At 45.6% G+C, this 13,285-nt stretch overlaps 1 protein-coding gene across 1 annotated transcript in view; it reads left to right on the top strand.

Moving 5' to 3' along the window:
* Window positions 1-10,584, top strand: part of PTGER3 (prostaglandin E receptor 3) — a 29,704-nt gene extending 19,120 nt beyond the window's left edge. Inside the window, exon 2 of the mRNA XM_066597779.1 lies at window positions 8,571-10,584. Within this exon, the coding sequence (XP_066453876.1) occupies window positions 8,571-8,855 (285 nt within the window). The 3' untranslated portion in view covers window positions 8,856-10,584. The remainder of the gene's footprint in view (window positions 1-8,570) is intronic.
* The last annotated feature ends 2,701 nt before the right edge of the window (window positions 10,585-13,285 follow it).

Genomic DNA, 13,285 nt, shown 5'->3' with positions numbered 1-13,285 from the left:
GCATGAAGTTGACAAACAGCATAAACAAATGCCCAAATCTGGGATTGACAAGGCAACTGTTAGATGGATTCACAACTGGCTGAGTGATCGTACTCAAAGAGTGGTCATAAATGGCTGCACATCCAAGTAGAGGAATGTATCAAGTGGGGAACCACAAGGCTCTGTCCTAGGCCCAGTGTTGTTCAACATTTTTATAAATGATCTGGAGGAGGGAATTGATGGGAAACTGATCAAATTTGCCGACGACACAAAGCTAGGAGGGATAGCTAACACTAGGGAAGAGAGGGAGAGTATTCGATCTAGAAAAGAATTGAACAGTGGGCGGCGACTAACAGAATGGTATTTAATAAGGAGAAATGCAAAGTCCTACATCTGGGCAACAAAAATGAAAAAAGCACATACAGAATAGGAGGAATTGGGCTAAACAGCAGCTCATGTGAAAAAGACTTGGGTATACCAATAGATCACAGACTGAACATGAGTCAACAATGTGATGCAGCAGCCAAAAAGGCAAACACAATTCTGGGATGTATTAAGAGAAGCATAGAGTCTAGATCACGTGAGGTCATTATCCCCCTCTACTCTTTCTTAGTCAGACCTCATCTGGAATACTGGGTCCAGTTCTGGGCACCCCACTTTACAAAAGACATAGACAAACTGGAGCAAGTTCAGAAAAGAGTTACCAAGATGGTGAGCGGTCTACAAATCATGTCCTATGAGGAACGGTTAAAGGATCTGGGAATGTTTAGCTTGCAGAAGAGAAGGCTGAGAGGAGACTTAATAGCTGTCTACAAATATCTGAGGGGCTGTCACAGTGCAGAGGGATCAGCCCTATTCTCATCTGCACAAGGAAAGACTAGAAGCATTGGGATGAAACTGAAAGGGAGGAGACACAGATTAGATATTAGACAGTGAGGGGGATCAATGAGTGGAACAGGTTGCCGAAAGAGGTGGTGAGTTCTCCTTCAATGAAAGTCTTCAAACAAAGGCTGGACAGACATCTGTCTGGGATGATTTAGTAATCCTGCACTGAGCAGGGGGCTGGACCCGATGACCCCAGAGGTCCCTTCCAACTCTACCAGTCTATGATAAAGTGCTGTATTTTTAATAAACCCTTGCAGTGACAGTGGAGATACGCTGTAACAAAACTATATTACGGAATTACTTGTTATGCAGTTTTTTTTAAATATGGGCCATAAAGTGGAGCATTCCTGTAATTTGGTATATGGTAGAACTATGAATTCGGTACACAGACAACTCTGTGGCGTCTAATGAGCCTAATGTTCCCCGAGCAAATTATGATAAATCAGCGATTGCTGAGCTGTTTGTTCTCGGCACAAGTGATGGATCCCTTCCAGTAAATGCAGTCTGGTCATTTCCCTTTTATCCCGATGCCGGTATGAGCAGTGATGGATTCCAGCCCAGCGCTCGGCAGCTCCGCTCTGATGTCACAGGAATATCAGGACGTTTTTGCTTCAAATTCTATAAGCAGTTCCTCTGTCTGCAGAAGGTCGTGCAGTTCGAGTAACATAATCCTTAACCCCTTCACGTTTTCCATTTTCGTTTCTTCTTCCCCCCTTTAAAAAAATCGTAACTCCTTTATTTATCCATCGACGTCGCTGTATGAGGGCTTGTTTTTTGTGGGCCGAGTTGTATTTTCCAATGGTGCTATTTAATGTACTATATAAGGTACTGAAAAACTTTTAAAAAATTCTAAGTGGAGTAAAGTGAAAAAAAAAACAGCATCCAGACATCTTTCGGTGCATCTTGTTTCTACGGCGCACAAACTGCAACAAAAGCGACATGATAACTTTATTCTCTGGGTCAGTACGATTACTACGATACCAAACTTGTATTTTTTTTTGTACTATACTACTCTTTTTTTTCAAAGACATTTAATTTTTTTAAATTATTTTCTGCTGCATTTTCTGCAAGCAATAACTTTTTTATTTTTCCATCAATGTGGTTCATCGAGGGCTCATTTTTTGCGGGATGTCCTGTAGTTTCTGTTAGTACCAATTCAGAATATGTATGACTTTTTGATCACCTTTTATTGCATTTTTTCTGGGAGACGAGGTAACCGAAAAAGTGCATTTCTGGCGTTCTTTTTTTTTCGGACGACGTTCACCATTCAGGGTAAATAATGTGCTACTTTAATAGATCGGACTTTTACGGACACGCTGATACCAAATAAGTATTTTTTTTATGATATAGATTTTTTTTTTTATAGATATGGCAAAGGGGGTGATTTAAACTTTTATTATTTTTTTTTTACAAAAACTTTTTGATCTTATTTTCACTTTTCTTTTAAGCCCCCTGGGGGACTCCAACATGCGATGCTTTGATCACTCCTGCAGTATGATGTAATGCTATAGCATCGCATCATACTGCGATTTGACAGGCAGTCTATCAAGCCACCCCAAGGGGATTGCTTGATAGGCAGTCTGCTAAGGCAGCCCTGAGGCCTTTCAGAAGGCCCCCGGCAGCCAAGACAGCTGCACGGCTCACCTGTTCTCACCCTGGGGGGGCCGTATGGGACCCCCCAACACATTATTTGGGGGATTTAAATGCTGCTGTCAGAAATGACGGCAGCATTTAAAGGGTTAATAGCCGCGATCGGGCGCGTAGCCAATTGCAGCTATTGCCCGCGGGTGTCAGCTGTAATAAACAGCTGACATCCACGCTGTGTGAAGAGAGGTTGCCCTGCAACGTCTCTTCATACATACCTCGATGCTCCAGAACGTAAATGTACGTTCTGGAGTGGGAAGGGGTTAAAGGAGACCCTCTCAGAAGACCCTTCGAATCAGAGGATGCAACCGTATCTACATCTAGGTTGGAATGGTGACATATACAGTGGTGCCTTGGGTTAAGAGTTTAATTCGTTCCGTGATGGAGCTCTTAACCCAAAACACTCTTATCTCAAAACCAGTTTGCCCATTGAAATGAATGAAAAGCCCTTTAATCCATTCCGGATCGCGAAGCTCTCCCACTGATTTCAATGGGGATGGCGTTGCCCCATTGAAAGCAATAGGACAACAGCATCCCTGCAGTGATTTTCGGGGAAGGGCTTTAAATATAAGCCCTTCCCTGAAATCATACCTAGCTGCAGTAAAAAAATAAATAAAATATTTACTCATGTGTCTGCCGCTGCCGGGGCTCAGGCACATCTAGCCGCCACTTGTTCTCCCTGCACTGTACTGAAACTTTTCAGCAGGCGGGGATTAAAAATGCAGGGAGAACAAGCGGCGGCTAGACAAGCCTGAGCCCCGGCAGCAGCGGACATGTGAGTATATATTTTTTACTACAGCTAGGGATGATTTCTAGGGAAGGGCTATTTAAATCCCTTCCCCCAAAATCACTGCAGGGGATGTCGGCAGGCCATTGCTCTCAATGGCGCCACTGGTAGCAGCGGCGGCCCCATTGAGAGCTAGGCGCTTAACACAAGTTTTTGCTCTTAAGTCAAAGCAAAAATTCGGGGGAGAGCCTGCTCTCAAGTCAAAAAGCTTGTAAGATGAGGCACTCTTAACCCAAGGTATCACTGTATATCTGTAGGGCGCATAATTGTATTGCGTATGACCGTGACAGGCAGTCATACAGCTTTTTTTAAAATATTTGTTTGTATTTCACACGCCATCGTTTAGCGATGACACGGTTAACTGCTGCACATATGCAATGTAATTACATATAGGCTGCAGGTATATCCACGACCATAGAGCTCAATTGGCTCTATGGTCGTGGATTCCTCGGTAAAATAGAACATGCGACGTTTTATTTTCTGTGAGCACATAACGCAATTCTGACTCACTAGTGAATGGAATTGTGTAATCCAATGTATTTGATTGAGCGGCGTATTACCGCGGATCATATTATTGCGGAATCTGTGAGACCGGCCTAACCCTGGAAACATCTTTAAAGGGCTATTCAGTGTGTAGGTCCCCCAGCAATAAGCTAATTATGTGAAAAATGGCCATTGTCACACGAAAATTGAATTATTAGTTAATCAAGTTATGTGAGGACAGCAAGTGACCTATTGTGGCACTGAATCCGTTTCCTATAGCAGTCATTGAGTAAAGTGATAACATTAGGTTATAGCTGCAGCTCACTGCATACAGATTTGTTCAGGAGTTCAAGAGGAGTAATATAAATCCAAATGCCATGAGCTCCACCTAGTGGTGGCTGCAAACTGCCAGAATTTTTCATTTAGGCTGCCTGTCCACAGCCGTTTTTGCATTGCGTTCCACATGGCAATAATCTGGCTGCGGGGAATGCAGTGAACGCTTTCCATAGCTGAAAACAGACTCAGTAGAAGAGCAATGGGCCCGTCTTCAGCTAATGTACAGACTAGTACTTCAGCTGGCTTGTTCTAGTGATTGATGGGGGTGTCAGCAGTCAGACCCCTAGTGGAGAATGAATTTTTCCCGTGGACATGAGGCCTAAGAGCACCAAAGTTTTGATCTGAGTTGATTTAAAATCAAGAAGAAAAATGTTGCACCAACGTAATTTAGTCTGTGATCTGGGTTCAATTTGATCCCATCACTTGCTGCAGCTGAGCAACGCACACCACAGAATGATAGTACATTTAGCACAGTGCATCAACACAAGACATTGCATGGATGACATTATGGAGGGGGCCAGGAAAGATGTACTGGGCACTACATGTCCGCAGCAGAAATTTCCTTACCATTGGTGCAGATCTTGACTGGAAATGAGCCACAGCTGATGTCATACTATGCGGCGTCCCCCCTTCACCTCCTCCGAAGGCTTCGTGCTGTCAGTGCTCCACGGCTTCCAGTTCTCAGCAGCCTGGTCAAGTGATGTCGGTCTGGTGAGGCCACTACGGACTGCTGAGAACCAGAAGTCTGGGAGCGCTGACAGCGGGAAGCCTTCCGATGAGGTGAGGGGGAAGCGCCACATAGTATGACATCAGCTGCGGATATGCAACTAATATCCAGTCAAAATTTGCACCAATGGCACAGATTTTGACTGTTTTCTGGATGCAGAAATACTGTGAAATTTTCTTCCTGTCTTTTTTAAAACAGCCCTATACTTTTTATGATGACAGAGGTAAAATCATACCTTGTGGTAAGCCCCGCCCATGACCACACCCCTCAGTCTTGCTTTGATCATCTTAATTTAGCTGTCACTATGGGTCTTGGTATTTGTTTTGCGCCTTTTACTGATTTATTACTGGTTTAACTGTATTTTAGGCCACAACCATCATTAGATTTCAAAACAGTATGTTAATTACAGGCTAATTAAGCAGCACATTCACTGTCATTAGAATAGCTGAATGGTATATGAATACCAAATGAGTGCATGGAATATGCTATTCTAGCCGCTAACCTGGAACAGAACTTCTCTACGGATTGCTCTAAACTGATATAGCCCTGATATATGTTCATCGTATCACCCTGTTGTGGCACTATGGGCTTCTGCAACTACACAACTACATCTAATGTCTTCTAATAACTAAAATAATGAATGACTGATATTATTTCTTAGGAACATCTTCTTTATTTCACCAGTTACAATGGGTAAATACCCTGCAGTCTAGTGTAGTGAAACGGTCAATAGAAAGCTAACATCCCTGCTGGTCTAGGGCAGTAAAGGTTTTAGTTGTAACATGCCTGGTAGACTGAAGCAGTGAATGAATTAATAGTGCACTTTCTTATGGGCTGAGGAAGTAAAGGGGTTCATGAAAACATCCCCAGTTGTCTAGGGCTATTAAGGAAGTAAGAATAACATCCCTGTAGTCTAGGGAAGTGAAGTCAATGACAATATCCCTGGTGGTCTAGAGCAGTGAAGGAGTCAATCATAACATCCCTGGTGGTCTAGCATATTCACCGAGTCAATAACAACAACCTGATTGGTCTATGGCAGTGAAGGAGTCAATGATAATATCACTGGTGGGCTGGAGCAGTGAAGAATACAATAACAACTTTACTAGTGGTCTAGAGCAGTGAAGGATTCAATAATGACATCCCTGGTGGTTTAGCATAGTCACTGAGTCAATGACAACATCCTTGTTGGTCTAGGGCAGTGAAGGAGCCAATGATAATATCACTGGTGGTCTGGAGCAGTGAAGGAGTCACTAATAACATTCCTGCTGGTCTAGGGCAGTTAACGAGTCAATGAAAACATCCCTAGTGATCTAGAGCAGTGTTTATCAACTCCAGTCCTCAGGGACTCTCACCAGGTCATGTTTTCAGGATATCCTATAGTAAGAACATATGTGGTAATGTCTGAGGCACCGACAATAATTACATCACCTGTGCAATATTGAGGCAGTCCTGAAGACCGGACCTGTTGGGGGTCCTTAAAGGGGTTGTCCCGCGAAACAAAGTTGGGGTATACACTTCTGTATGGCCATATTAATGCACTTTGTAATGTACATCGTGCATTAAATATGAGCCATACAGAAGTTATTCACTTACCTGTTCCTTTGCTAGCGTCCCCGTCTCCATGGTGCCGTCTAATTTTCAGCGTCTAATCGCCCGATTAGACGCGCTTGCGCAGTCCGGTCTTCTCCGTGTTGAATGGGGCTGCTCGTGCTGGAGAGCTGCCCTCGTAGCTCCGCCCCGTCACGTGTGCCGATTCCAGCCAATCAGGAGGCTGGAATCGGCAATGGACCGCACAGAAGACCTGCGGTCCACCGAGGGTGAAGATCCCGGCGGCCATCTTCGCAAGGTAAGTAAGAAGTCACCGGAGCGCGGGGATTCGGGTAAGTACTATCCGTTTTTTTTTTTCAACACATGCATCGGGTTTGTCTCGCGCCGAACGGGGGGGCTATTGAAAAAAAAAAAACCCGTTTCGGTGCGGGACAACCCCTTTAAGGACTGGAGTTAAGAAACACTGATCTAGAGCAGTGAATGATAACATCCCAGGTACTTCAGGGCAGTGAAGGATGCAATAACAACATTCCTGCTGGTCTACAGCAATGTAGATTTCAGTGATAATATCCCTGGTGGTCAAGGGAAGTTAAATAGTAAAGAGCACCACCCCTGGTAATCCACTGGTAACCCACCATGTTGTAAGGGAGGAATGTGAGGGTATGAGAGAATATTCACACGCCTAATGACTAGTCCCTCGTGCGAGGGTTTCTGTGACAGATGTAATACAGAGGACCAAATGCAGTTGAAGTGAATCTCCCGCTATTGATTAGTAAGTGGGGCCCTCATAAATCGGTGTGCACACCATTAAAAACTGTGTTTGAAGGGTTTGCAGATCTGCAGTAGTTCAAGGGGTTATGGGTTCATTAGTCTAATGTGTTACATATAGAGTATCGGAACTAATAAGTCTGCACATAAATATGTGGGATATCATGGTGCAGCAGGTTACCTGACCGATACAGTTTAAAAGAAGTGTCATAGCAGAAAGGATCTTGAGGTAAATTGTAGCGTCAAAGCTGTCAAGTGCTCCCAGTGAGGCGCAGATTGGTCTGGGCTACCCATACCAACTGAAAATATGTGCTGTGAAGGTGAAATTAACATCCCTAGTGGTCTAGGACAGTGAAAGAGTCAATGATAATATCTCTGGTTCTCTAGAGTAATTAAGGAGTTAAAATTAACATCCCTGGTAGTCTAGGGCAGTAAATGAGTCAGTGACAATATCCTTTGTGGTCTAGAGTAGTAAACGAGTCAATGATATCATCCCTGGTGGGCTGGAGCAGAAAGGAGTCAAGACAACATCCCTACTGGTCAAGAGTAGTGAATGAGTTAATTACAACATCCCTGATGATTTAGAACAGTAAATGAATCAGTGACAATATCCTTCGTGGTCTAGAGTAGTGAACGAGTCAATGGTATCATCCCTGGTGGGCTAGAGCAGCAAAGGAGTCAAAGTCAACATCCCTACTAGTCAAGAGTAGTGAATGAGTTAATGAAAACATCCCTGATGGTCTAGGGCAGTAAATGAATCAGTGACAATATCCTTTGTGGTCTAGAGTAGTGAAGAAGTCAATGATATTATCCCTGCTGGGCTAGAGCAGCAAAGGAGTCAAAAACAACATAACTGCTGATCAAGAGCAGTGAATGAGTTAATGACAACATCCCTGGTGGTCTTTGCCAAAGGAGTTAAGAAAACCATTCCAGGTGGTCTGTAGACAGCTCAAACACCCAGAGCCTGCATTCTCAGCTATCAGTCCTGGTGCAGATCACATAGTGATGGAGTCTATGTGATTGGATGGATGGTGGGATTTAATGTCTGTGTAATCTGTGTAAGCCCCACAGAAAGTGCAGGGAATACAGTGAAAAACATGTTTTAGAACCAGTGTGCCCAACGGTGGCCACTCGCCCCAGTGGGCCGCTATGTAGCTGAACAGGCAGCAAGGCTCTAGTATGGGGAAGGAAGATGATTGCAACATAATTGCATTTGTACACCTCTTCCATTAAGTGGCTCAATGTGTTCCTAAGGATTGGACCCTCTTGTTGGTGCCCGGCGCCCACTGGCATCTTAGCTCTAACCTGGCTTTATTTTATCATTTGGCACTTCATCCTTTACTTGATGTGTATTACTTTCCCATCACAGACTTCATCAATCTAATCTATGTTCTTCTTCTGCTCTTTCCAAAGGTCATTATGCTGAAGATGATCCTAAATCACACCTCAGTGGAAAAATGTGACCCATCCTCGTCCATGCAAAATGCGGAGCAACAGAAAGACTGCAACTTCTTTTTGATGGCGATTCGCTTGGCTTCTCTGAACCAAATACTGGACCCCTGGGTTTACCTCTTACTCAGACAAATCCTACTCAGAAAGTTCTGCCAAGTAGCCAACGCCGTGTCTAACTGCTCCATCGACGGACACAAAGAACATCCGATCATCTTAAGCACGGAATTAAGAAAACCGTTGGCCTGATAACAGAGAACTATAGACGACACGCATGCTAAAAAAAAGACTAAGTAAAGTTTAAATGTGAAATGGCCCATCCGGGCCGCTGTTCCAGAGATGGAATGTTATGCTGCTACATGGACTTCATTAATTTATCCTCTGCGCCAAATGTTAACATCAGGGGTCTGCAATCTATGGCTCGCTCCGGTTGTACATCAGGGGTCTGCAATCTATGGCTCGCTCCGGTTGTACATCAGGGGTCTGCAATCTATGGCTTGCTCCGGCTGTACATCAGGGGTTTGCAAGTTGTGGCTCGCACCGTCTGTACATCAGGGGTCTGCAATCTATGGCTCGCTCCGGTTGTACATCAGGGGTCTGCAATCTATGGCTCGCTCCGGTTGTACATCAGGGGTCTGCAATCTATGGCTTGCTCCGGCTGTACATCAGGGGTCTGCAATCTATGTCTCGCTCTGGCTATACATCAAGTTGTTTGCAAGTTGTGGCTCGCACCGGCTGTAAATCGGGGGTCTGCAATCTATGGCCCACTCCAGCTATACATCAAGGGTCTGCAGGCTATGGCTCGCTCCGGCTGTACATAAGGGGTCTGCAAGCTAAGGCTCGCTCTGGCTCTACATCAGGGGTTTGCAAGCTGCGGCTCGCTCCGATTGTACATCAGGGGTCTGCAAGCTATGACTCGCTCCAGCTGTACATCAGGGGTCTGCAAGCTATGGCTCGTCTCGGCTGTACATCCGGGGTCTGCAGGCTATGGCTCGCTACGGCTGTACATCCGGGGTCTGCAGGCTATGGCTCGCTACAGCTGTACATGCGGGGTCTGCAAGCTATGGCTCGCTCCAGCTGTACATCAGGGGTCTGCAAGCTATGGCTCGTCTCGGCTGTACATCCGGGGTCTGCAGGCTATGGCTCGCTACGGCTGTACATGCGGGGTCTGCAAGCTATGGCTCGCTCCAGCTGTACATCAGGGGTCTGCAAGCTATGGCTCGTCTCGGCTGTACATCCGGGGTCTGCAGGCTATGGCACGCTACGGTTGTACATGCGGGGTCTGCAAGCTATGGCTCGCTCCAGCTGTACATCAGGGGTCTGCAAGCTTTGGCTTGCTCCGGCTGTACTTCAGGGGTCTGCAAGCTGAGGCTTTCTCCATTTTACATCGGGTGTGCAAGTTGAAACTCCCTCCAGCTGTATATCAGAAGTCTGCATGCTCCAGCTGTACATCAGGGGTCTGCAAGCTATGGCTCGTCTTGGCTGTACATCCGGGGTCTGCAGGCTATGGCTCGCTACGGCTGTACATGCGGGGTCTGCAAGCTATGGCTCGTCTCGGCTGTACATCCGGGGTCTGCAGGCTATGGCTCGCTACGGCTGTACATGCGGGGTCTGCAAGCTATGGCTCGCTCCAGCTGTACATCAGGGGTCTGCAAGCTGCGGTTCGCTCTGGCTGTACATCAGGAGTCTGCAAGGTGTGGTTCGCTCCAGCTGTTGTGATACAACTTCCAGCGTGCCCTAAATGACACACACACACACATATATATATATATGGAGGTGCAATGGAGATGTACTAGTTGATGTGTAACACCTTGCAGGGTGCTTGGTTTGATGACGATGATGATGATGATGCATGCTGGTGTCCCAGCATCTATTCCATATGTATGACGATCAGAGAGCATTGCTGCCAGCAGCATCTGCTAAGCGCATGGCAAAGTCTATATCATGAGCATACGGCGGGCAATAAAACTGGTTGTCAGAGCGGCCTGCAGTGTATTTATTTACAGGAAGAGGACGTTTATGGTTGGGGAGGCTGAAATACATGTAAATGGGACAGAAGAGGACAAAGTAATACAGAAATACAAGAGAAGGCCGCTCCTAATCTCCATTGGAGAAATTTTGGGGCAGCGGTGTGTAGATATCAGGGCCCACTAGGCTTGGGGTCTCATAGTTAATCTGCTTTCACATCTGCAGGGATTCCATTTTATTGATCCATTCGGGAAACAGGAAAGGGGAATCCCTTGGCAAATGGGTCTGTCTTATGATGGAACCGAACAGACCCCATTGACTATAATAGGATCAGTTCGGTTTCCGCTCAGCTGCCTGGCATTTTTGTCAGAAGAAAACTCGCTGCATACTTTGTGACGGATCTGCAACGGAACCATCGAATGGAGGTTCCAGCGTAGTTGTGAAGGCAGCCTAACATGGACCACCGGTCTACACATGGAGTACAGAGGGGGCAATTGTTTCTTACCCACACATACTGAAAGCAGCAATGGGGCCAGAATGATATAAAAAGACCTATCAGCAACAGCTGTATACGTTAAAGGGGGTTTCCCATAGAGTGGAGAACTGTGCACTCTGAGTTCCTCATGTGAATGGAGCGTCAGTGCACATATGTGAACATCATTCTGCAACGGTCAAGTGGAGCATGCCACAGTGGGGGAGACCACGGGGATTGTAAGATAGATGTCATAGATGGCTCTGCAATCTCTTCCGACAGTGGCGGCAACGGGGCTCTGCTTGGTTGTCGCACAGTGGCACAAATAATGGTAATAAATATATTAAATCTGAACGGTGGTTTTGTCACGGGTGACGCCAGTACTCCAATCTGAACTTCAAGTTGAACGATGGTGAAATAACTTGACACGAGTCTAGTTAGCTTTTCTAGTAAACTGAGAGTTTTACTTAAGCTTTTCAATGAACAGAATTCACTTTCCACAGTAATGCATTAATACAGAAGTTTCAGCAGCACGGATAACGATGCAGTTGATGAACACGTTGAAAGCAGTAAACTTGAAAATAACAAACTTTTCTTCAACGCTCTCTCTATCTCTTTTTCCCTAGAGGTTACTCAGTAATGAATCCCCACAGTGGTTATAATCTGATGGGCTGGAAGTGAAAGATGCAGGTGTTGGATTGGAGTTTTAATGGCCTCTGAACTATTCCTGGCTTTGATTTCCCTGGGTTAGTTTAACTCACTGTTTTAGTGGAACGATGACCTTAAACTCTCTTCTCCTCACTGCTGGTAGACTCGGGAGCGGAAAGGACATCACTTCCCTTAAAGCCTTGCTGAATCACTGCATGCTCTGTTACACTCCTGACACACGACGTCCTCTGAGTACTCACTGCAAACTCTTCATCACTTCCCTTCTCTTCCCGCACTTTCTGCTCTCCTCCTCTTCTGCATACTGGCACTCTGTAGTGTTTCCCGCCCTGGGCTCTTCCACCAATCAGTGGAGGCATGACATACAGCCAATAGGCAGCCAGCTGATGCCAAGCTTTAAGCTTCTAGCTTAGGAAAAAGGGGGAAACAAGGTTTCCCCAACATAAGCCACCTTTTATGCCCCATGGAAACAGATAGACGGGTGTGATAGGACAAATGAGTGTGACTATTCTGGAGGACCCTCTGGGCCACTACAACTCTATTCATTTCTATGGGATTGAGGAAGAATGACAAGCACCTCGATCCTTCTCAGTCCCATAGAAGTGAATGGAATGATGGTCGCGCGTGCATTTTTTAATGTGTTTCTGAACCGCGGCAAAAAAAATGCTTCAAAAATGCACCAAAAATGGCACATGTGAATGCCGCCTTAGGTTGGGAGCACACTACTGTAATTCAGCCACTGCTTTGTGCCGGTAATATGGAAGTGTGGTCTGGTCTGAGCATCAGAATTATGCTCATACTTCGGGTCAAGAATCTTGCTTTCGGGCAGTGACGCACTTCCATATTATTGACACAAAAAAGTGGCTAAATTGCAGTAGTATTCTCCCGACCTAAGGAAGCCTCAAGAAGAGACTGGAGACCATTCCCCTCTCCTTCCTAATTCCTAAGTAGTTCTGTGTTTTGCTAGTGTTCTTGTCACTTCTGGTACATGAGACGCCACCTGCAGCCCAATCACGTTGTACAGGTAGTCCTGCTCCTCCAGGATGGGACATCCATATGTGCCAGAGCAAGAAGGTTTGCTGTATCTTCCAACACCATCTCAAGAGCATGGAGGAGATACCAGGACACGGGGAGAGCTGGACAGAAGGGCATCAACCTGGCATCAGGACTGGAAGAACAGTGCTGCCAGAACCCTACAGGTGCTGGTAGGTTGTATTTGGAGCCATGCTGACTGCATCACACAGTTGTTGGATGGTGCGTTGGGAGGATCTTTAGAGTGGTCCTACAGATGTTTAATTGGGTTCAAGTCTTGGAAATTACGGGGCCAGGGAAGTACTTGGAAGTCTTGGTCATGCTCTTCCAACTGATGTAACTAATGAGAAAAAACCAGACCTGAAAAAAGAGTAGCGCACACTCCAAAAGTTGCATCAATATTTATTACATTACTGTTACTATAAAAACAGACGAATATCAAGATTATAAGCATTAAAAGAGAAGGAAAGATCCAATTGAGTCTTCATAATCACCAGACCCAATGATGTGGCCCTACGTGGCAAGCAATACCGTTCATAGG

Source organism: Eleutherodactylus coqui, chromosome 3 (genome assembly GCF_035609145.1).
Source record: "Eleutherodactylus coqui strain aEleCoq1 chromosome 3, aEleCoq1.hap1, whole genome shotgun sequence".
In the NCBI taxonomy this organism is placed as follows: Eukaryota; Metazoa; Chordata; class Amphibia; order Anura; family Eleutherodactylidae; genus Eleutherodactylus; species Eleutherodactylus coqui.
This window is presented reverse-complemented; position numbering and strand designations above follow the sequence as displayed.